The sequence below is a fragment of the Pagrus major genome, chromosome 4 (assembly GCF_040436345.1).
Source record: "Pagrus major chromosome 4, Pma_NU_1.0".
Classification (NCBI taxonomy): Eukaryota; Metazoa; Chordata; class Actinopteri; order Spariformes; family Sparidae; genus Pagrus; species Pagrus major.
The window spans coordinates 25,150,617-25,172,271 of NC_133218.1; the positions used below are offsets into that span (position 1 = coordinate 25,150,617).

General features: G+C 40.3%; 1 protein-coding gene across 2 annotated transcripts in view; it reads right to left on the bottom strand.

Moving 5' to 3' along the window:
- The window catches only part of tcf12 (transcription factor 12), an 81,402-nt gene that overhangs the window by 2,886 nt on the left and 56,861 nt on the right, over window positions 1-21,655 (bottom strand). For both annotated transcript variants that reach the window (XM_073465105.1, XM_073465106.1), the window contains 11 exons: window positions 17,024-17,123; window positions 16,092-16,231; window positions 15,503-15,644; window positions 15,240-15,310; window positions 11,315-11,459; window positions 7,478-7,551; window positions 4,530-4,721; window positions 2,217-2,331; window positions 1,790-1,952; window positions 771-1,000; window positions 265-418 (listed from right to left, as the gene is read on the bottom strand). In XM_073465105.1, coding sequence (XP_073321206.1) covers window positions 276-418; window positions 771-1,000; window positions 1,790-1,952; window positions 2,217-2,331; window positions 4,530-4,721; window positions 7,478-7,551; window positions 11,315-11,459; window positions 15,240-15,310; window positions 15,503-15,644; window positions 16,092-16,231; window positions 17,024-17,123 — 1,515 coding nt within the window. In that variant the 3' untranslated portion in view covers window positions 265-275. The remainder of the gene's footprint in view (window positions 1-264; window positions 419-770; window positions 1,001-1,789; window positions 1,953-2,216; window positions 2,332-4,529; window positions 4,722-7,477; window positions 7,552-11,314; window positions 11,460-15,239; window positions 15,311-15,502; window positions 15,645-16,091; window positions 16,232-17,023; window positions 17,124-21,655) is intronic.

Consider the following 21,655-nt stretch of genomic DNA (forward strand, 5'->3'; position numbering starts at 1 on the left):
GTTGCTTGTTTCAACTAATTGTTATTGTTTAATTGTTATCCTGTTTTCTTGAGCACTGGACTGCATCTCGACATAAAAGATGCTCCACAACTAAATGTGTTATTATCGAAAATAAAGCTATGATGCAACAATGCCAAACAACATGTAGTTTTACTTTATCAATGTGTAGCATCTTTGGTTTATATCGCTGTAAATGTAATATCTTTGGGCTTTGGACAAACAAACAAAATAAATGGTGGGAGCAGAAAGTAGCGTTGAGAGTACCTGTCTGCTGCTCAGAGGTGGCCCATGGGGTTGGATGCGTCAGTCAGGCCTGGATGGACCCCTGTGTGGGCCTGCTGGGCGTCACCGGAGCCACCAGACACCTTTTCCTCCTCCCTTCTCTTAAGGCAGGCTGCTTTGGGGTTCAGATTCCGCTCTGCAGGTTCAGAGAGATTTATTTGACTAAAAATAGAAAGAGCATTTGATCTGTTTATTTCCTATTAATCATACTAGATCATGAGTACAAAAAGTGATATGAAGATCCAGCATTGCAGTGAATGAATGAAGCATTAAGAGACATTATCATGATACAATGTTTGACATCCACATCATCAGCAATCAGGAATGTCCTCAGCTAGCGTTTGACCATTGCTGACTTGTACAGCTTTTCGGCAGTTTCTCTACTGCTGTTTAGATATTTTGCCGCCTTAAGACATTAAGCTGTAGATTGTAGCATTAGGATGTAGCATTGACATTTGAGTTATTGCAACAATTAGCTGGACACTTACCTCTGACTTGCTGCTCCAGGTTAAGTATGACAGCCACAGCCTGATGGAGGATGAGCAGTTTAGTTTGGGGCTTCTCGCTCTTCAGGTGCAGCTGGCACATGCGACCCAGCTCCTTGAAGGCCTCATTGATGTCTCGCACCCTTAGGCGCTCACGGGCGTTGTTAGCCATCCTCCTCTCACGCTCACGCTCAGCCTTCTGCTCCGGATTCAGGTCCTCGTCTTCAGTGATACTGTGGGAGAAAGAACTGTTTAGATGTTAAAGCACACAATAAATAAACAAAATGACTTTGACTGAATGTACAATATCCTTCTATAGAAGATGGGGAAGACATGCAACAAAGGTCCATGGTCGGACCCACAGGCCACCAGGGTGCTCCAGTCAAACAAAATTAAAACTAATCATCATTGAAACAGTGTCATGGTTGCATGCAGGCACAGTTGATAATTAGCAACCAATCTATAATAATGTGAACTCATTACATTACAGGGCCAAGTGGCAAATTATATTATCAAGTACTACAGTATTACACTGTGAAAAACATTGAGAACATTGATTGTGTCAACTTCATTAACCAAAATTGATGACATGCATTAATGTTGGTGACAGATAATCAATATAACAGAACACAGATGATTTACTTTTTGACCTGGGGCTAAATGTAATCCAGTTTCAACTGTTCACTTTTCTTTTAATTAATTAAAATTAATAACAAGAACAGGGAGGATAGTACCTGTTTAGATCAACTTATCTTACAGCACTTATTCACTGCTGCACTGACATCTGTCACAAATACATCACACTGATGTAAAATTTATTCTACTATCTTAACCTGTCTTTGTGCCAGCTGCAGTGTTACATCTTTAAAAAACAAGAAAACTACTAAACCCAAACCACAGAATCAATCATAAAGATCTGGGCTGGTTTAAAATATTTTTTTGCGTAAATAATTATTTAATTTATTCTAAACATCAGTTAATTTCTAAATGATTTCACTATCGGTGTATCCACATGTCCTTACCTCGTGCGTGTGCCGGCTCTAGGGGTCCTCAGATTTTTGTCGCTCTCATCATCCGACCTGTCATCGTTGGAGAGGTTGTCTTGCATCTCATCCTTCTCCTGTTTCTCCACCTTCAGCTCCAGGGTGGCAGGCAACTGGCCTGCCAGGACCGAACTAAGACCAGCTGCGAACAATGTAAATGTAAAAGTCACACATGATACATAAACCGAGCCATGTAATGAGTTAAAGTGCGGGTCCATCCTCGTTTTCTTCCAGGTTTTTAAAATGGACACTCCCATTCAGCCGTTAGACCAGTATTTAAATTTTCAGATTTGAATACATAAAGAACACAACTGAGAAGCTACAGAATGATATAAAAACCTCAAAAACACAAATATTGGAATATTGGACACACACTATAATAAGACTGAGGGGGAGTGCAACAGACCTCTGAATGCTTCCACTTGGTGGCTGAGTTCTGTGCTGGAAGTGGAGCCGGCACTGGGCAGGCCTCCGTGGCTGTTGTTCAGGCTGGCAGCATCGTCAGCGTGGGCACCACCCTGCTGCAACACAGACAGGAAGGACATGTCAAGAAGGGAAGCAGAAATTCTCTGGAAATAATGCATAATACAACACAGGGTCTAATAAGTCATTCAAGTGTGTCATTCCCAACACAGAGGGGTGCGCTGGTGGTTTGCTTTTGAGTATTTTGTTGTTTGTAGAATGCATTAGCAAGGGTGAAAAACACAAAATAAAACCACCTGCGTAACAACCCTCTCAAACAAAAAAAAAGACCTATTTACGATGCATTACGAAAACCTCTTTATTTGTTTGTGTCACATTGTGCTGCTCACTGTTGAGACATTCTCAGGCTCAGCTCGCTGTAACCACAACTAAGACCACGTCTGTTTCTCACGTCTAAAATGAGACAAATCCTTGTGTTCTGTTTTGAGAGATGTCAAGCTGAATCCGCTCCACAGTCTGACCATTTTCTCCTTATTTAGTCCACATTCATAACATAAAAATGGTCGGCTCCCACCGTCCCTCCTTCCTGAGGTTTACCACATGTTCTTGAGCTCTCTGATTCACCCTCTGAGAGGCAGGGAGAGGCGGGGAGATCTTCACTGAGGGTGGTGGGTATTCCCCCCTTTTCTTATGGAATGTGATCCCCAGTCACTGTTGGCCTCTGTTAACCCCGCCACCCCGAGACCCTCCCTTTCCTCGGTGCTACGCTAATCTTTGCTGTGCTCTCAACAGGTGTCCAAACAACTCTTTGTCTGGAGGAGGAGGAGGGAAGCCGGGGCTCTGGCAAGAAAAGAACGCTGCCATTTTCATGGCTGGGCCTGATTACCATACAGCTGAGGACCTCTATTTGGGTGGAGGCCGCGGGTTCAGACACACGTTTCCAACGATTCAGATTTCCTGGGTTGTTAAAAAGAAGTGATGAAAAGGGATGGGAGGGGGTAGAGGGCGGGGTGTTAGCCGGAGTAAAAAGCCTGCGGCTGTGCTGTGCCGAGGCTGGTGAGCTCTGTCTGAGGGGACCTCTTCCCACACAGGAAGTGCTGTGTGAGTGCAGACACAGTATGTTCTATCTCACAGTCGCAGTCGGTCAACATCACTGCCACAACACAGCTCTCTGTAACAAATACATCAAACTGAGCTCTTCTGACAACCACAAAAAAACTCTTGTTAGAGGACAAAATGAAATCCAACAACTTCAGCGTCAGAGTGAAAACACACAGTGACAGAAAACACAGAGCCAAACAACAAACTAGAAACTTTATGTGTATATAAAATAGATTAATGTGGCAAAGGAGAGCTGAGACCACAGACCAGAGAGGGACATTTATTTATTTATTTTTTTAACTAATTTCCAACATTTAACTGTTTGAGCAATTAATGGATAATGAAAATAGCTATTAGTTGCAGCCCTAGACTGTACAAATATGCTGTTTCTGAATTCTGATATGGTTTTGCATTCATAATCAATTAAGAAAAAGTATAAATAATGAATTGAATCATTTTTGTGTCATTGTCTAATAAAAATGCATGTCTCTACTTGTGGATCTAAAGATAACAATTATTTTCATAACATATTGTTGAATGTGCTTTTGTTTAGTGATGCTGAACTTTTTCTTCCATCATTTGCATCAGGTATATTTACAGATAAGTAATCTGAACTTCTTGGAACTAATTCAGCATTGTTTCGTTGTTTTTTTCTGTGTGCGACCCAAATTATTTCCAAACGCCTCCAGATTACAGTTGGACGAGTCGCCTCAGTATAATTGCCACTGCAGATGTTTTCAAATCTCTTGGCTCTGTAAAATGAAATAACTCAGAAGGAGGATGGGTAAACACATCATTATCTATAACGAGACCTGCATTCCCTTTGTCTCTCAAACGGTTTACACTTTAACTCTAAAAGGAGTGCAACACACAAACACGTCCTACACCAAAGCACAACTTCACTCCACTACGCCTGTTTTTCTCATTTGTCCTTCGCCCTTGTGTATACAGCCACTCTCAAGAGGAGGCTGAGCCTTAGGCCAGCCATGACACTTATGGAAAATATGTCAGGATAAATTCAAGTGGTCATGTGTGGAAAATGTCTTGTTTTTACACATGGCAGCGGACTTGTTTAGAACAGGTGGCTGAATATTCTTGTGTTGGAAAATAACATAGGAATGCACCAAAAAAATATGTTTTTACTTTATGCAATATCCTGAATACGTGTAAATCTAAAAACTTGAAGTTCTCATACCATCGCTGCTGTCCGACTTGGAACCAATGCAGAGGCAGGGAAGTTTGCTCCAATGGCTGCTATTGGCCCATTTTGTGCCTGTCCCAGCAGACTGTGTATGTCGCTGGGCAGACTGGCGGTGGAGCCCACTGCATGGTTCCTCAGAACAAGGATTGCATCATCCAGTCTGTCCAGACGATCCTCCATTCGAGACTGGGAGGACCAGAGGGATTGAAGAGTGGTGGGTTAGGGAGAGGGAGAAGAGAGGAAAAGAGGGACAGGGCAGCTTAGTATAAGCACATTAGGACAAAAAATGAAAACAATGATTGCGTGGTGTGGACTTGAAAAGAAACAAAAAAACATCTGAAACATATGATAAAGAAGGCAATTCAAATGCACGATCAATTGAACCGTTTCAGCTTGAGTTGTAAAAGTCAACAAATTCCTTCATTTGTGGTCAAACTGAAGAATTGTCAGGTGTATAGCAGCTGCTTGGAGCGCTTCAACAATTAGAATTTAACATTTGTACCTAAGCTGATTACTGCAAGCTGGAACAGATAAAAAATAAAACGCAACATGACAACATGGCAACGCAGGCAATACGAATGAAACTGCATTTCACTGTGAGGAACGTGGGCTGCAGAAACCAAAAATGAGCAAAGACGTATGGAACACGTAAAGAGTAAAAGGCTCCATCTGAAGAGTACCTCGCAGACATCCTTTAAGAAAGACATGGCATCCTGGAGATGCTCATGTAACTGCTGATGAACTCTGTTTTTCTGGCAAAGTCAAATAAGAATAAGACAGGATTATAAAGAAAGATCAGTATCTGTAAACACCCTGTGGATAGAGATTGTTTTTGTAAAGACACACAGACAAGAAGTGCAGGATTTAGAAGGAAGCGCACAGCTGCTGACCATTCACTTTGAAAGGATGAAAATGTTGGTTGTTTGCACATTTAAGAACTCCTTCTACAGTATTGGTCTTTTTTTCCTTTTCTTTAGATTTGCAGGAGGTGTTACACAAAGTTCACATCATCCACATCATATTTCATACAATGCACGAAAGTTTATTTATGCTGGTGGTTCCCAAGTCTTGTGTTTTGCTGTTTCTCTGTTGGAATAAATGTCACTGCTGCCTTCTCTTTTGTCTGATATCACCCTTGAGTAATGCAATTATAAATATTACTGTGTACTGTTGTATTCATTATGCAGCTGTGCCTTTTGCTTTACCTAAATGCAACCCGTCACTTTACAGAAATGTTTTGTGGATTATCACGGCCTATTTTACAGAAATGAAAACAAGTAAGTCTTGGCCTGATATAAACTACGGTCCGTGGCTCACTGACCAAAGTCACTTACAAGATTAGTCATTTTGACTGTAATGTAATCCTCAGCTCACACGTTTAGATAGTTGTTAATCACTGTTCTCCAGAACTAATGGGGTTTTCCAACATTACATGTATTTCTGACTCAACTACCAGGGAACTGTGAGCCACGATTTTATTTCAACACACTCTCAAACAAAACATGATTATTTGTCAACCTCTGAACTCTTCTTCACTGCCTGCCAGTGGAATATTTCATTCATTAAAAATAAGTATGGAGTTCTTGGGCATAAATAATTTTTATGGATCAATGTTTTCTGTTTAGATCAGGAAAATATGATTTGTGATTTTTGATTTTGTGAGCATTTTGAAAATGCCCTCTATTCCAACAGCTTGCCAGAAAGACATGTTTGTTCCCTACTACTATTAATAAAAGAAGATATTCGCACATCCAGCTAACTCAGATGTGGGTGCATTGGAAAGTGTCTTGAAAAAAGAAGATCCTGCTCACTGCTCTCCTCAGGTTCAAACATAAAATTCAATCTACCATGGTTATTTGCCACAGTCAAAAGTCAAAGAAACCAGTTTTGACGACTGTAACAAGTACAATTAAATGTATAAAAAAATTAAACAACATACTGTAATGCTGCATTTTTGTTTTACATCATCAATCAAATTCACATTACATTTATCAGCAGCTAATTTCAGGTTATCTGATATCATTCACTTTCATTGTTAGCTTCACTTGTGTGCTCTTGCTTATCTTTGGCGGCCATGAAGAGATAAAACAATGCTGTGGGAGGAAACATCTACGAGGTGATCTTCAATATCGTCCTCACATGCAGCTGGCTGGTTGAATGGAACTACGTGATAAGACTGCAGCTGGAGTGACTATGTTCCACATGTGGAGCAATTTTAAACATTAAATGTTTTCATTTATTTATTTAATTTCTAGCCTATACAGGTTTCAAGATGTTTGGCAAGCCAGAGAGTAAGAAGCTTTTTACTGTGGCAAGGACATCTGTGAGTTCATAACTTAAATGCATAATAATATCAAGAGAAAATGCTTTTAAAAACATGTTTAAATACATATTTTTTTTCACCCTTGTTTTGTCTATATGTTTTGGGGTTTTTTATGATTGTGTGCACACTGTTTTGTATTATATGTCTAATGCTAAATCTAAATTTAAATTTAAATTTAAATATAATGCTAAATTTATATTTATCATGGAAAGATGTTTGTACTTCAGTTATAATAAGTGCTCTATAATTCAATATTTTGACCTGCATGACACCTTCATGATTGAAATGCATGACATATGCATCAGGTAGTAGGCTGGGTGAAAGCTGATCTGAAGCTCCGGTCGCATGGCAGCGAAGGAATCCTGAGAAGTGGTTCAGCAAACAGCTGCCACCCCCACACCAGCCCCTTAACTAAACCCACCCCCCAACTGTCATCCCCGTCCTGGCCCACGGAGTAGAGGACAGATGGCAAGCCCCAAGGGACAGGTATTGTTCAGTTTGGTTATTCCTCTACCCCCACCTTCAACAGCAAATTATTTGTCAGACAAGAATCTCCCTGTAATGTTGGCTCAGTGCTTGTTGGGTAACTTATCTTAAGTGAGGCGGACAGGGAGCTTACCAGTGAGTGAAGGGAGTTCTCATAATTTGGAGAGGAGGGAGTCTGTCCACCAGCACGGGGCCACTGGTTGGTACCTGATGAGATGGAGAGAGATGAAGCGGAGGTCACAGATGATTCAGTTTCCTGTGTCCTGCTCCGCTGGGTACTCAAACATAAAGGCTAACTGACAGACACAATAACACGCAGCCATAACATACTGACATCCTGATTTTCTGGTTTCTTGTTGTTCCATTTGGGATATTTTTAACTTTTAGGGCTCAACTGCATCACTTCCTGTTGGCTGGACTGCATCCTGTCACATGAGCCAGCAGAGGGTTTGTCTAAAGCCCACTTCCACCCTAAAATATAGGTGGCGTCTGCACATTAATAATGATAAATATGAGGGGGCTGAAGAAGAATATGAGCACTGGCAAGTCTTCTTTCCTGGAGACTTTTAAGTCTCTAAAAACACATCAGAGTGATCAAAAATGCAACGAACAGTGTTTTGGCACATGGCCTTCATCAGAGGTTTTGATGAAGGAAATATGTGAAGCATCTGGGTTCAATCAAGTTCATACTCTCTCTACATTTGCTGTCTCTACTCTGTCTTTTGTCAGTGAAACACCTTTCTGACTGGTGAATGCAGTTTATTTGATCACATCTGGTACCATTGTTTCATTTATACTTATATGTCCGACAAAGACGCATCTACTATGACATCTTTCTTCTTTTCCTTCCAAATGAAAAATCATGCAATCTAAATTTGGAGAAACTGAAGACACTCTGCACAAGAGATTAGCGTTTACCTTTGGCTGGAGGAAGTTCACAGTGGATTTTTACATTTATTCGAGCCAACAAAGTTCATCTACAGGCAAGTACAGGAAAGCAAATCAAGCTGATTTGATCTGGTGTAAATTAGTGCAAAGGAGAAAAAGGAATCCACATCTGCTCATCACATTTCCAGTTCAAGCACAACATTTTCTTCCTTTCTCTTTTTCTGGAGCATGATTCATCCAATTAACCTGCCTGCCATGTGCAACAGGAGGTGATGCGTTATCCAATCAAATAACCATAATGGACTTTGACAATAATGAACCTTTCCAGGTTATTTACAGGATAGGATGTCTTTCCAGCTCAGGGCTCCCAGTGCTCTTCTGGTGTCTATTATGATGAAAGGGTGCCAAACCCAGCCTACGTCCTGGTGAATGGAGTCCACACTGGAGCTCACTCTACAGTTGGAGACTTTGTTTTGGTTATCTATCATTTAGGGTGTATCTACAAACTCATTTCGGGCACTGGTCTTCATTTCTTAATATAGCAAGGCGATGAAAAATGTAGAGCAGGATGAGGGGAATGAGCAATGGCAGAGAGGCCTTGGGAGTGCTGACTGGGATCAAATTTTATTAATAAATTTAAAGAAAAAATTAAAAGCTACGAAGTCTTGTCTGTGAGTAGACTGATGACATATTTAAACTTCTAATTGTTCAGTGTTTCTACAAATCAAGGCCGATGTGGCCGAACACAAAATAAACAACTGACAGAAAAAGACAGTAAGCACCTCATATATATTTCTGACAAAGAAAAATAACCCCTCCCTTAAGCTCAGGAAACTGTTCAAAATGTTTTTTTTCCATCAATTAATTCCATTGAAATGCCCCATTAAACTTCTGTGGCATTCTATACTCGAGTTTTCATGTCTCTTTACACTCACAGCCTCGGAAAAAAATCAGACTTTAATTAACAGACTATTAAAAGTGACTTTGGATGAGGAAATGAAAAAGGCTCTGTTGTGCCTCAGCTTTCTCCCAGGTGAGTGAGACAGGAACTCTACACAGTCTCTGCTGGCTGGCTGCAAATGAAAAATTAGCCTGGGGCTCTAGTCCCCACGTGCACCAGAGAGGGCTAATTGAACAAACCGTTCTTGAGTAATGTTGCTGTATATCGTGTAATCCCAATGATGAATGGATCTTCAACAGCGAGCCAAATTTTGTGCCAATTTCAAAGTATCGCTCTTTTTCTAACCCCAGAAGCGTAATAAGGGTGAATAATTAGTGAAACGACATCCATTTCCTACAATCCCAGATGTTTCACAGTTTGTTTTTACTGCTTATATGAATCCCATTAATATGTTTTCTATCATTAAAGCTTAAAACAAGTTGATTTCTGAACATATGATTTACTCGACTATAAATTACATTGTAATTCTGCCAGGTGTGGCGTGCTGTACTGTAAATAGGTCAATAGGGGGGATCTCCCTATGTCAGGCTGTCATAATCCTCATCATCAGCTGAGTCACAGCTACCCTCCTTCGCCCACTGGCAGATAAACGAGGCCTTTTGCAGCCGTGTCTGCGTGTGTGTGTGTTGGGGGGAACAGCTGTCCATGGGGCAGGGCAACAGCTGAGGATGAGGGGGGCATACGTAGAGACAGCTGTCGCCACTCCATTACCACACATGACACAACTACCCGCTAAAACAACACACTGGGCTTTCCCTTACTGCCCACCCTCATTCGCTTTCCATGACTCTCTCTCACCTCTGTCAACACGTGTGACAACCTATATTTTTCTGATTCACTTTTTTTTTCACTGTACCTTAAAAAACCCAGTGTATTACAAAGAGGATTGGATGCCTTTGTTGCACAATATAAATACAATTCAGAGGGAGGCTTGTTTGTCCATCCTTTAAAAAAAAAAAAAAAAAAAAAAAAAAAAAAAAAAAAAATCCAGCCAACATGAAAACACAAACGGCCAAGCACTTGTTTGGAAAAAAAAGGATTATGTAACAACAAATCTACCCCCTAAAATTGTGTCTTATTAGAAAGTAGGGCGAGTGCCATGAGCCACTATTATAAGCCATAAAAAACTTGGATAACAGTTCTACAAAAACATAAAAAGCTTTTCAAAAATGTTTTTCAAGACCCACTTCAAACATTTTCATTAGAAGAGTTTCAAATCCGAAAAGCCACAGTCTTTTTCCTTCACACTGTCATTCCAGGGCCTTGTCATTAAAATTTCATCTCCTTCACTTAAAAAATAGCAAGTCTCAGTCAAAATCTATCCTGAAAGGACTTGTCAGCTTGATCTAAATTTATGAACATGAATAAAGACCCTCCTAAAAAGCTGAGAGCCAAACTGGTGTGTGATGTCACTGGGAGTCAATGTGGAGCAGCTCTGTTGGAAAATAAAGCCAATGTTGTAGACGCTAGACCAGCAAGTTATGTTCAGTTTTACAGAGCAGGCATATTGTTAGGGTCAGAATTAACTTGATTTAATGCACTTTATACACTCATGGACTGCTGATAGAAAAAAGCCAGTGGCTAAATCTGAAACAAAGCATCTCTTCTCTTTGCTTGAGATTAATGTTTGTCGTACGTGGTAATTGTTTCGGACCATTTCAAATTCTTGTCATAGCTGTTTCCAAGACTGTGCAGTCTTAACCCAGACTAAACTGAGCTTTCCTTTAGAATGGATTAATGTAAAAATGGCATTAAGAGCCCTGGCATAGATAAAGTATGGAGAACACGTAGAGAAAGATTAGAGCTCCTTCCCGACTAAAAAGGGTATTAAATTAAGTTTTTTAGAGAAACTCCACACTTCTCTCTGCTTAGGCTTTAATTAATCCATATAATGCACTACAAGAAAAGGTAATTTGATTAATTAAAGTCATATTAATGAAAGCCTCTTAATTAGCTTGGCTATTCCAGGTCAAGGCCTATTTTCAACACAATCTGACATGTGTCTGTCACAGGCTCCTTATAAAGCAGTTTCAGTGAAGTCCATGTTCTATTCTACAGCTAATGTCTGGTGTAGGGGTAGAGGAAGTGCGTATGAGATTATCATCAATGTTGGTGCTCTACCTGGTCTTCCAGACGGGGTGCCGGCAGCAGTCACCACGGTACCTGCTGAGGCAGCGCCTGCTGTGGCTGTCAGAGGTGAAGGAGAACCCACTGGTGTCGACGGGTTGGATGGAAAACTACTGCTATTGTGGTCCGGTGAGTAAATCTGAGGAAAGGAAGAGGGAAAATAAAGAATTATCATTAATGCACCATCAGCAGCGCTCAATAAAAATAAAATTTACACCACTGGTCGCTGTTTCTTCATATTTTCTACAGCTGTTACCATCTTCAAGCCAAACATGTATCATCAATTATAGTGATTTTACTGCCAGGGATGTCATAAAACTGCTCAGTGGATACATATGAGCTGTTAGTCATCTGTGCTCAGAGCACGGCTTTAACAAAATGAACCATAAATGAGTTTCACTTTGATGACTTGCTGTTCAGTTTCTATAGAACAGATTAACACCAAGAGACAAAACTGTATATTTGAAGAGCACCTTTAATTATTTGAATTAATCTGACTGAATTAGGGTATTTGAATCCAAACTTTTTTTTTTACATTAAACACTGGTATTTTTGTGCATGTAGCACAAATTATAACACTTTTTGGCACATTTTTCTTGGCAAATGAAACCTGCATATATTATCTATCATTGGCTTTGTTTCATGGGTTTGTCCAATTGTACTTACAAAAAGAGAAAGAATACACTGGATCATTTCATCCAAATTCTACCTTTATATTTCCCTTGCTCTCTCTATATAAATCTATGCATTAACCCGACAACATATCAACTCATCTCTCTACTCTTCTCCAACTTTTATCAATTCTGGTTGTTGTTTATAAGAGCCCGACTGATATATGCTTAGCTGATGTTATTGGCCGATATTGGCCTAAAATACGTATATTGATGCCAGCATATATGTTGTCTGATATACGTATAATGCATAAAAAGATTGCAAAAATTGTGTGTATATCTGCTGATATCAGCATTGGCATTGGTCCCAAAAATCGAATAACGGTCACATAGACTGCACAGATACATCACAAACACACTCATTTATGTGTTGTGTAATGTGTCATAGCAAACTGATCACATTCACAGAACAGGAAAAAGATTAATATATCCTAAAATGGACATGTCTTAATGATTGTATAAGCAGGCATAAGTGTAACAGGTTGAATTAGGGCCATGGTCTGAAGATGACCTGAGGCTCCAATTAAAATACAACGAGACTAAAAAGTGAGAGTTTTCTGTTTCTTAAATAAAATGACTCATATCCTAATAAGTCACTTGTAAAACTTTACCAGGGGAAAGGTTTGTTTTTGCCTGTATGAGTGACTCCAGTTATTATTCCTCTGTGGCTTCAAAAAGTGCAGACGCCCAACCTGGAAACCCCGTTAAGCCAACAACAGTAAATCTCAGGGGCTGTATTTCAGCCTGCACCAGATTTAATATTGTGAACCATATATCAGAGTCAAGTATGATTCAACTGCTGTTTATTTTTGCACGTTTCCAAACTCTATGAAGATGACAACTAGGGCGAACACCTTGGTTTTCTGCGTTGAGTTTGCTTTTAGCTTTATTTCGACAATAGCAGACAATTCACAGCAGCTATATTGTGTCCATGCATCCTCTGCTGGGTTACACTGAGGTCACCGAGTTTTAGGATGACATGTCAATCACAAGGGAACGAGGAGATTACCTCTTCAGAACTTCCACTGGGATTTCATTTGTCTAAACAAATGCTGGATTAAAGCACAAACACATACCGGATTTTTTTTCTCTCTCTGTAATAAGAGGATATTGTGCCATAATGGAACATGTCTCAGAGAACGCAGGGTATTACTGCTGGATCCTGACTAATTAGCAGAGAAAAAAACAGCAGATCCACAGAGAATTCTCCTCCAAGTTGAGATCAAATTGAGCTTGCCGGAAACCATTTGACTTCTGTAGGGATGATAGAACGCACTCATTATTAATAATCTCCTTATTCAATCTTGATCTCTGGGCTTTAGTTTTTCAATCAACTTGGAGTATCAGGATAGAGGTTTCACTGAAGTGTGTCACAGAGTGTGGAGGAGGAGGGATTGACCGTTGTCTATTGAGGGAGGAATGGATTTTATGTTTTTTTTACACCGTGTCTCTCTCAGCTCAGCATTCACAACTCTGTCAAAAACTAAGGAGGATTAATAATGTGATCATCACTGTGTTAGAAACCAACAAGACTCGAGACTCTATTTCCAAATATCTCTTAGTTTCTCAAAAGCAAAGGCTGTTTATAACCGTGACTTCTGACCCGACAATATATGACTTTCTATTCTTTTCACTTACTGGCTACTAATGCTGCTTTCAAAGTGAAACACGGCTCATTTTACTGGAATAAATGAAGCTCCGCCTCATCATCAGTTACGCTCCCGCAGGCGGCATGGGGCCAATAAGCACGGCCAATTTAAAAGGGCGGAGAACAAAAGCTCTACAAAGGGCGGCCCGTGGAGTTGAGCCACAGCAGTTATAAACTCCCCTGTGCCCCCTGCTCCATCCACCCACCCCCACCCCAGTCCAACCGTGTCCATTTCACTGCAGCTTTGTCATGCTAATAGAATTGAGTCTGCAAATATAAAGGACTTAATTTGTTATTACCATCCCTAAACTCTCATATTTTGTCTTTACGCTGGAAGAAAATATTCCCCCTGAACCTACAGCTGGTGCTCTAGTGTGTGAAATTAAAATTTAACAAAATTTAAATATGTCTACGCAACATGTTCAACATTATCTAAGGAGATTTTGGTTAAAATATAAGTTTCAAACTTAAAAAAATCTAAAGCAGCTTGTAATAGATCAGAATTCTAATAAAATGTCCAATCTGGTGTTTGGAAATACAGAAATACAATCCCCGGACAGTTTGAGGACCTGTGAATGGGCCACTTGGATGAAATTAGGTTCAAGGTTATGTTCAATTCAAGACATTGTCACTTTGTTCAGTTCAAGGAGTTACTCCCTGGGTTTCAGCTCTTTATAGTGTATGTCTTCATCACACGAGGTCCAAGGTTAAATCTTAAACCAGTCGATGGTTCCTCAAATACCCGTCTTAGGTGAAAATCCAAGACCTTGTGAAGCTGAGTGTTGTACCCAGGTTGGACAAGGTGATCCTCCCAGCCTTATTACAGTATGTTATTAAACTCATTTTCTCTTTGATGAAGACTGAATCTCACTAACCAAAAGTTTATTCATCAGTTGATATGCAAAAAACTGAGACATTTTCCTCTCCATTACGAACCTCTGTGAGCTGCAGCACATTTAACACTTACTATGATATATTACAGGATGTCACAGATATCCAGGGCCGGTTGTAATCCACTGGCTTTAGGAGTATTTTCAATGTACAATTCTCTTTCTTGAATACTCTTAGTTTAAGCCCACAATTATCCTGGCTTAGGCCAAAAAACAACTACAAACATGTCCTCTGGGCTTTTTTAATCAGCAGTCAGTATAGCACTTAATTCCCTGCATGATTACTGAGGTCACCTTCTTTAGAGACAGAAACAAACCATTATTTTATTTTGCAATGAAATCAAAAATGATTTTAGTTAGCCTTAAGTGTTACACCAAGAGACGAGGTCACACTTGAAAGGATATGTAGAGACTTCTGTGTCAGATTATGAGTACATTTACATGAATATTCTGGTTATGATCAGGTTTTTGGAGTATTCTGGTTCTGTGTTCTGCATGTAAACACCATATCCTATCTTGAAAAAGATGGAAATGCTAGCTGGAGGTTTCCAGTAAAAACTAGGATATTGTGGCGGGGATATGAATAACCAGGTTTGTCCATTGTTTCATGTGTATATAACAAACTGTGTTTTTAAATCCAAATCCTTACCTCACTTTCCTCAGGGCTGCGTGATAAATAAATCGTAATTAAATGTGGGGCTCTAACTCACCGATGCTAAAGCCTTGCCCAGTGCATCCCCAGTCTGTGAGCTTCCAGTGGCGTTCCCCCGATTTGCAGCAGCTAAGAAAACACAGAGGGAGGCTTTGTAACAGCAAACTCAGACAAATGAAGCGTGGTCACGGTGCACAATGCAGCTGTCTGACTGCCTGACTCACTACTTTTTACAGAATGGATGTTTAGCAATGATTACATCAGGGGGCACTGAATTAGTCATTCTGAGCAGGTAACTGAACTGTTAACACGAGAACGTACCCATGACCCCGTCGCCTGCGCTGGCGGAGGGGGTGTGCGCTGCGGTGACGAATGGTGAAGTGCTGGTGTTGCTTCGGTGGAAGCTGGACATGGGAGGAAGACTGGCGTTGATGTCTGGAGAGACTGAGTGTGCAGGGTAATTCTGGAAGATGAAAAACAGAAAAGCTCTATTTTCAGTCTGCGTGAGAAAGAAGGAGCTGATTTATTCTCTGAATTCTATATTCTTCTTTGACGTCTCCCAGACTGTGGTGAAGCAAAAGTTACTGTGGGGGGGGAAGAGAGATAAAGAGAGGGCAGGCAGCATCTGCAGGCTCCCTGTGATGCCCGGCCAGCTGAAGGCAGCCAGGCAGGCGGACAAGACCAGATCAAACACTGACACAAAGAGGGTCAGCAATGTCTTCACTGATAATAATCAGACAACAACTTATGACACCCACTCCATGTGCTGAGCGGGTGGAGGGCTGACAAAGAATTTAGGTGCTACATCTGCTTCAGAATACACGTTATATCTCTTACGTAAGTGTCAAGCAAGAAAGAGTTACTAACAATTATTTATCAGCTATTTATAAGCTGAGGTATCACTTCTTACCAAACGGTCATGTGAGTGCAGGCTGCTGTAGTTTCCTGACTGTGGCATGTGAGATGAAGATCCTCCGAGCATCCCACCATAGCCGGGCTGACTGATCCCGTTGGACGAGTTCCAAGGGTCAGAAGAACTGTGGGTACCGTCTAAAGAAAAAAAAGGAATCATTTATGCTTATTATCGTATACAACACGCACTGAGACGGTACCAGACTGCTGCTAACCTCTAACCCTATTAAAACTTGGGGTCATCTAAGGAACGTTTCTTGTTTTTCTGCTCTCGCGACTGAAACATGATCCTTGTCCTGAGCATAGCTGAGATAACACAAAGCTAAAACCAACAAAGAAGTCTGTATTTCTGTCTAGGTCTGGGAATAAATCACAATAAAAAAAATAATATCACTTATATTAAAATATATTCCTGCCTTTATTCAGGTCATCATGATAACTGCCAGAAATGCCAAAATGATGATTATTCAAAAAAAGCACATTACTGAAGTTTATCTCGTCAATAATTCACAGATAACATCAGAAAACAATAGAATATAAAAAAATATAATATAAAAGCCTGTTGTGTAAGAATAACTAAGTATATAAGATTTTATCTATACAGCACCTTTTTAAACAAAGTTACAAAATGCAGCACAGAATACAGAAACAGCAAAATATAAAGCATACAGATATATATATATATTATTATTATATATATTAAAACAATGGGTAAACAATGGGTAAAAAACTATTTTGAGAAGTTCAAGATGGACAGAGCCTTAACGGCAAAGCGCAGTCATACTTGGATTTGCGGTTGGATCGGAGTATAAATAAGAGACCTTGGTCAGAAGAGGGCATTAAGAATACAACATGATGTTAAACTCTGTTAAACTGCTGCACTGGTTGTTTCCCTGCAGTGTAAACATGTGAACTTGCTTCTGAACTTACCAAAGAAAGTGCTTGCAAACATACTGCTGGAGGGTTTAGGAGAAGAGTAAGACGGTGAATCTCTGTTGAAGTCTTCTGTGTTGGGAGATGGTGCGTACACCTGCAGCGAGAGCATAAACGTCATTAAGTAAGAGGCATTGTGGAGTCTATCCAGCTGATGATGAAACCTATGAAACACTTTCAACATGAATGCAAAGTACAATCATGCTTAAGAATGTATGTACATAAAAGTATTTGATCTCACTCACACACAAGTAAAAACACATGTCTCGTAGATATGGCCCTAAAACCACAAATGCACACACACTTTAATGACTAGCAAGCAATCAAGCTCATGAGGAGAGGAGTGGATTATCAGGGGTATTTGCATTTCAGATCAACTCAACCTCTAATGGAAGTATAATGATACCCGCTTACATGCATAGACTAAATGCCTGGCAAATTACAGCATTCCCAGAGAGGCAGAAATCAAATAAGTGGTACAAAAACAGCTTGCTTTGCTTTCTTTAGATGTGTACCTGCAAGCTGGTAGTGGTGGCAGTGAAAGGAGAGGTACAATGGGCATGCTGTTGGACAGCTGTGTGTGTGTGCCAAGCTAGGGCGGGCGGATCAAAGAGACTAGAGGCCAAAAACCAGTGATGTGGTCTCTGACTTCATCCACTCCAGATGAAGGGAGGGAGGAAGACAAGGGAGGGAAGAAGGGAAAGAAGGTTTGAGCAAATTCTCCCTCCCACAGACGGGGCTGGATGACCCCACCATCGTGTAACACTAATCAGAGCCAGACCTGCCAGCTAGATTCCACCTGCACATTTTCAACCTGTGTGTGCCGTACTCTGTCAGATAAATCCCTCTTTTAACAGCCACACATCACATAAAGATTAGCTTCTAATGTCTGCTGATGAAGGTTGTTTTAAGTTGTTTTATGACACAGTGCTGGTGGGAAATATTCCATGCAACCAAAGTATGTAAATTAAATCACCCACTCGCACACACACAGGACACACGTGAACATAGTATCGACACAGCGAGACTCAGGGCTCCTTTGCTGAGTGAGCTGGACTCCAGCGTGTTGTTGTCTGGGTGTGTAATTAAAGTGCTCTCGGAGGGGTGGGGCTCTCATGGGTCCTCTGGCTTACACATGTGACCGGGGTTGATAGTAGTTCCATGGAGATCTCAGGTTAGCCCCGGCCTTTTGTCTTTTGCCGACGTTCAATGGGCAGCATATGGCAGTGGATAATGCTAATTGTCCTTTTTACCCTGGGCTAACCAGTCAAAGCATTAATAAACCATCCCAAACACTGGGTGACTCATTCCGCCAGCCTATGGTAGAGAGGGCCCGCCTGGGTTTCCTTTTACAAGGCTATTAATTAAAAGCCGTCACTCACACGGATCAGCACACCAACACAGATCTACACCAGTTGTTTGAGCATCAGCGGGAACCTTTTATTAAAAAATAAATTCCCATCTGTACCATATATTTCACCAGTGTTCACATATCCTAAACTGAGGCTCACTGGCATAAAAATATCAATAAAATAAACTGTAAAAGTCAAAGCTAAAGTTTATTTGCTTAGCTATTATTTACCGTTTTTATTTATGCTCTGAAATGTATGTCCTTTCCCCTCAGCGATGACTTGGCAGCTATTTATATAATTAACTATTATTTACAGCAAGGCATACAATGAGGTCATAATTTTACCTCCTGATAAGTGAATAATACGCTGTGAGGACTTATGATTGAAGGGAGTGATGCAGAAACAATTGGAGGTGTTGTTGAATAACACCCTGCTTCAGATAGAAGATACTGTATTTGAGTTATAGGTTATAGGTTCTGTGACTTTCAACAGCAATTCATGTTAGAAGTGAATATATCATGCACACCTTGCCTCCAAGCCTGTGGCACCTGCCTTTGAACTTGAAATATCAAATATTAAAACACAAACTGTCAACTTACACTAAGAATGTAACATAATAACAGGCATGGAGGGGGGAAATAAATAAACAAAACTAAGGAAAAAAAACGGGCTAATAGCCAAGAAGCTCAAAGAAAAGAGTTCAAACACACTCTTAACGGCATGTCCTGTGTGTCATCACTTGGAATCAAACCACATCTCCGGGGCATTTTGTTTCATGTCCAAATCTTACACACTTAACAAGGCTTGGTGTGCACGACAGACACAATGTCTCCTCAAACTACAGCTTGGCTCAGCCTGCTTGGAGGGGCGTTGTTCAACATTTGTGCGTGATACCTGCCAATGCTTTCCGGAAAATAAAGAGCTCAGTATTGTCACGCATAAAACTGTGACATTAAAAACTCTCACAAAGGCTAACTTTCACTGGCACGACCCTCTGATAGATGAAGTTAAGTTTGACGTCACGGATGTTTTAAGCACAATGCAGACGGTGCCAGTGCTGCGAGCTTGACAGGAACATTTCACACTTATTTCGTTGAGTTTAAAAAACACTTCTCTCATTAAAAAATACTATACTGTGCTAAAATGCTAAAATTGCCTGTCAGAGTGCTCTCAGTTAGGATTATCAAAAAGTTCAAAAGCCTGTTCAGTGTATCAACATGGAACAAGTAAATGCTCTTACACTTAATACTTTATACTCCAGTCTGACACCTTGCAATATTTTACAAAGAAATTGAAAACACATAAATATACATCTGGATACACAAGTCTGTCTTAAAACAGAAACATATAATTGAAGATCCAGCATGTTTCTTCTTCAGCGAAGCAGGAACAGCTTTTATCCAAGTGCACATTCTGACAGCAGAGCAGCCCACTGGGAGTCAGGTCCTCTAAAAATAGAGCAACCCCACTGCAGAATAAAACCTTCCAGTCGTTAATACCACAAAAATTCGGTTTTGGCATCAATGCGACCTCATTAACTACTCACAACATGTGCGACGTATACATACAGTATGTTATAGGTCGCCACACAAACACATCACACCACCGTACTACCCCCACTCTGACTTACATATGCACCTAAGCATGCATGCTTCAGTGCATGTGCAACACATGTGTAAGGATTAGCTTTCTTGCTATGAGAGCTAACCTCTGCGAAGCACGGTAGAACCTGTTGCACAACAAAATAACAACAACAGGCACCTTGAAGAGCACATGTTTTTGCCATTTCAGATATAATTTTACGACATTCCACTTGTAGAGCAGAAGCTTTCAATAAGGCAAAACAAGAGGAAAAAAGGTCTAACAATCACTGGAGGGCTTTCACTTCGATTTTTTCCATTTCACTAATGGGCAACGGAAGAAAGATCAGTGAGTTGCTCCATCTGTATTGGTTCCATGCCACCAGCTCACAAGCCAATGGCCCACTGTGAATTCTCCCAGTGCTCCAGATGGTGAGCCTGCTACGCAACTCTGCATTATAACAAATTAATGTGGATCAAGTTGATGCAAAGAATGAGCACAGTCTTTTTTCTTTTGAGAAAAAAAAAGTTGGTAGTGGTTATTCTGCAAAGGCTTTTGATCATAACGTTTGCTCCGCTCTGTCCACATGCTATCAATTTTCTCCCCATCGCCAACTGTAACACAAGCCTGTTAATACTTAATATGAAAAAGATCAAAGTCATTTTTTTTTTTTTTTAAATTTGCAGTGGAAACCAAGAGGAAATGCTGTGAGGGAAGTTAAAACACGGGCTTGAGTGAGATGACCTTTTCAATGCAATATCATAAAAAGGCTAGCCACTTTATTTTTTACTTCACATGCCCTTTATGTAATAGCAAACACAGCACGGGCAATGACAGGTGGAAATCTGCCTGTGTAATTTGCTTATGACAGGATCATTACTTAAGGATTACTGACATGTACTACAGAGCTCATTCAGCCATTGTCAAAACTGCATCCTTGAGCAGATTCATAAGCCCACTGGATTGTTTTTTTTACAATAACATAACATTCACCATAAAAACAGGATTTATTTCAAAGGACCACGCTCTAAAAACTTTCTGCAACGCAAGCACGACAACTCATCTTTTACATCAATAACGGTAAAAACTCAACTCCATCAAAACGTTTGCAGAGTTAACAAAAATCAAAGAGGTCATTACAGAGAAGTTCAGAAATCACATTAGGCTCCCTGCGGTGTCAAGAATGCCAACGTGATTAAAAACAGATGGAATAACAGCAACAGTGGTGCTTGGAGCTCAATCTGCAAACAGGAAAGTCTAACCTCAACAGGCAGCCTTTCTCCCTTAATCATTCCCAGACTCCCACTTGTTATTATTTCAACCCAGTCTCGGAGCTGAAGCAACCAGCCAGTAAAAATAAATTCAAGGCTGCAAAAAAGTTTTTTTTTCCTTGCCACACAGTTTCATTCTGCATGTGAGAAAAAGTTTTTAAAATGACACAACTTTTTTTCACACATCGCCAAGAACATTTTGTTTGTTTTTGCAAAAGCTGTGTTGTAAAGCATCATAAAAAGTGTTGTGAAATAAGTTTAAAACACTTGAATTATGTTATTAAATTGTAATGTCATACAGCTTGAACTGATGTCATGGAAAATGAGAGAGGAGCTTCAGGCACATGCATTCACACACCCACACATGAACACATTGTTTTTATCTTAAAATTAATGAAGTTTAAACATTATGGACACAAGGACAC